Source organism: Parasteatoda tepidariorum, chromosome 4 (genome assembly GCF_043381705.1).
Source record: "Parasteatoda tepidariorum isolate YZ-2023 chromosome 4, CAS_Ptep_4.0, whole genome shotgun sequence".
NCBI lineage: Eukaryota > Metazoa > Arthropoda > Arachnida > Araneae > Theridiidae > Parasteatoda > Parasteatoda tepidariorum.
Window position 1 is genome coordinate 71,574,919 of NC_092207.1, and position 3,696 is coordinate 71,578,614.

Sequence of the window (3,696 nt, forward strand, 5' to 3'; positions counted from 1 at the left end):
ATATAGAAGTTAAAATTCGATAAAGAGGTTAAAAGGCAGAACAAGTTAAGAATCAAAACAATCAGTTAAAAGTTGATAAAAACAATGCTTGTTAAATTAAAAATTTATAAAAACAATACAAGTTAAAACGTAGAGAAGTTTAAAATGAAATTAGATAGATACACAAGACACCAGCAATAGTGTTCGCAGGCTCCGAGCATAGTTAAATGTGGTTCAGCGTGTCCTCCAATGTTACCTTTATAATTTGTTTAACTATGTTTCTACAGACCAACTTAGCAAAGCATTGGTGCAAATTTTGTCCTGCAAAATGGTTTCCACGGAGTGTCTGGAAGTGTGGGCAGTTCAAGATCAAGTGTTCGATTGTCTGATTGTCCCCACAGTAGGTACAATTTGGGTTTTTATTGAAAAGTCTATTTTGGTATTCTCCAAACACCCCGTGTCCAGTAAGTAATTGGTTTAGGTAAAAGTTGGCCTGTAGTCGTTTGGTGGAAGGGTCTTTAAAAAAAATATAGGTTTGTCGACCTCTCTCGGAGCTCTGCCATTCTGTTTTCCATCTATTTAGGTTGTTGGACTTGATGATTGTTTTGATCTGGGCCTTGGAACTTGGGACCTCTAAATTGATTTGGCTGAGACTGACGGCTTCCTTGGCTGCCTGATCCGCCTCCTCGTTGCCTAGGATGCCAATGTGCGCCCTGACCCAGTTACATGTGATGTTTGGTCTCCATAGTTGTTTAGTATTTTCTGTCTCTTTGTTATTTGGAGTTGGGTCACTTAGGGCTTGCAACGATGAGAGCGAATCAGTGAAAAGAGTGGCGTCCGGGTAGTCATTTTTAGCCAGCCAATCAAATGCACTTTTAATTGCCATCAGCTCAGCCATAAAAATACTGCAATTGTTGGAGAGTCTAATGGAGTCCGCTTTAATGATTATCCCATTTCTCTTGATGATAATTCCAAAACCGGTCTTGTGCTTTATCCTACTTCCATTATCGGTCTCTTCGGCGAACTCTACTCTTGAACCATCCGTGAAAATTTCCAACCCCTCATTAGTGGGGAGTGACCTACCCCAAGGCACCGAAGCAAACTTTGAGGGGTGTTGCCTTACTGGTCGTTGTTCCAGTGCAATCGAGTCCAGAGAGTGGCCCAAAACTATTTCCAAGTCAGTCAACCCCCAGCCCCAGGTCAATCTTTTTGTGCTGATATCTTCAAGAATCTTTAAGTGAATAGGTATCACTCCCGCCAGTATCTGGAGGGCCTCCGTACTTGTAGTAGAGTAGGCTTTTGTAGTAGAGTAGGAGATTATAATCCATGATACGTCTGACACTGCGAATAATTTACGCTACCACTGTGAAGCAGGAATAGAATCGCTACCGCTTAGATTCGAACCTGGTATACCTCATTGGCCAGCCTGAGCTACTCCGGCTCCTAATTAAGAACTTGTAAATAAAGCTGATGGAGGTTATTTTGTGGAAAAAATTGGCTTTGCTCGAAATTGCTGAGTTAATTTTTTTCAGTAAAAAGAAACCACTAATTTTTTGAATGCAAGAATTTTCAATTTTAAAATTTAAAAAGCTTTTTTCTATCATGACAACTGACTATACCAAGAACTTACTAACATTCGGAACACATTTATGAAATTTTTTATTACCATGATTTAATTCGATTTTAGTGTATTCAAATCTTGCAATCAAACATTTGATCCATTTACAACTAGACAGAGTGCTCAAATTTCAACTAGAGCTATATATTATTGTAAATTTCTTGTTGTTTGACTGAACAAGTAGAAGTCAATTTCATTTTAAAGCTAAGTAGAATTTATCGCTCTTAGAAATTCTGACTTTTTTCGATTAGTTCGATTGTCAGGCTGAGTCAACCTTGCCCGGCCCGAGGATCGAACCAGGGACATGGGGCATGAAGCTAATGAAGTTTTTAATCGGGTAATACCTTATTGCTTCATTATTTACTTAACACTTCACTATTTTCTTACTTCGGATTATTTACTTAAACTAATCAATTACTCAATTAAAACTGCAAAATATGTGATTTTCCAAAATAAAAATCTTTTAATCTAAATAAAATAATTCTCAAAAAATTATAGTTCTAAAATAAAAGTCATATTTTTAAACTGCTATTAAACTTCTGAATAATGTGTCTGACAAAATATTTTTTTTCGGTAAAATATTTTGTATATCTTTCTTTATAAATATTTTAATGGGCATATTTATAACTGTTTCGATAATGGTTTTTAAACATTTGGTTAATAGGATCGAAAATTTTAATTTATTCTCATTAAATCCATTAATGTTGTTAATAATGTAAAAGTGCGCTCCTTGAAGAAAAGTTTTGGATTTAATTAGATGCAATCATTTTTATAACTTACGCCATTAAACTTCTTTTAATGGCGTCTCGCACAGTTGCTACGAAATCAGTTTAAATGAGTTTTACATTAAATGGGTCGTTTAAATTACCGAGTTAATTTAATCAACTCATTCTGACGATATTATTTAAAGAATTTCGAGGTTTCACGACTGCTTTAATAAAAATAAAAATAAAAATTAATTTGAATAATTCTGCTAAAACATTGTTTTTGAAGCATGTTTTATGCATATTTTCCATTCCGTTATAAATTATTCGCCTTCGTGGTAATGGAATAGTTCTAATTAGTTTTAAAGTAACTTACGGAATGATAAAAATTAAAACGTTATTTTCATTTCATTTGGAAAACATTTTTTTTTTAATTCTATGAGAAATACAGTAAATTAAATATTTAAGAAATCAAGCTTCATATTTATTCTTATGTTTATCACACAATTAATAAAAAATGATTCTTAATACATTCCATTCTTGATTTAATGAAATTCTGAATGTAAGGAGGATATTTTTACCAAATGGCTGTTTTAATTCTATTTTTAAGAAGCCTATAGAAAGCGATGCAGCTGCGAACATAAATTGATTTAAAGACACATTTTGCTTAAATTGCTTTTATAATCGTCGTTGAACAGTCGACTCAATTTTGAGTAATTGACCACTAATGTTCAAGTCCGTAACCTTGTAATTTTGAACCCAATCCAGAAGACAAGGAAAGAAGGCTAGCGTGACCCAGGTGCAGATTCGTATCGACCAGGTGAAATAGTACAAATTCGCTTAGGTGAAATGTAAAGAAATTAACATACCATTTTTGACGTAAATAGGACTTGATTAATTTTGGTATTAGACACTAATTGAAACAAAATAAAAATTACATACTAAAAATCGAAATTAGTGGAGAAATGTTACTATTTTATTTAGGAGAAGCGGGGAAGGTTTAGCAATGCTTTATTAATTCTGGTAATAGGGAAATTAAAATAAAAAAATAAACTATGTATTAGGCAGAATTAATAAAGAAATGGTTCAGATTTGTTAGGGAGAATCGTAAAAAATCGCAATGCTATTATTGACGATAATGATACTTACTTGCGGTTATTAGTTTTAATTGAAATTAAAAAAAAATCAGCTATGCACTAAAAAGCAAAGTTAATTGAGAATCGGTACTAATTCGTTTAGGATGAAAGTAAGAAATAGCCATGTACTATTTTCGACGCCTATGAAATTTAAGTTTAGTAATATGCACTATTTAAAATTGAAAAAAAAAGTGATGTTCAAAGCTAAATTAATAGGGAAATGGTATTAAATGTTTTTAGGGAAGAGTAAAAAATTACC

At 33.0% G+C, this 3,696-nt stretch overlaps 1 protein-coding gene across 1 annotated transcript; it reads right to left on the reverse strand.

Annotated features, from left to right (window-relative positions):
* Window positions 1-202: 202 nt before the first annotated feature.
* Window positions 203-2,839, reverse strand: LOC139425461 (uncharacterized). Its single transcript, XM_071180373.1, has 2 exons — window positions 2,833-2,839; window positions 203-1,320 (listed from the first exon to the last, which is right to left on the reverse strand). Exons 1-2 carry the CDS (start codon window positions 2,837-2,839, stop codon window positions 203-205), a joined length of 1,125 nt encoding a protein of 374 aa, XP_071036474.1.
* Window positions 2,840-3,696: the final 857 nt, after the last annotated feature.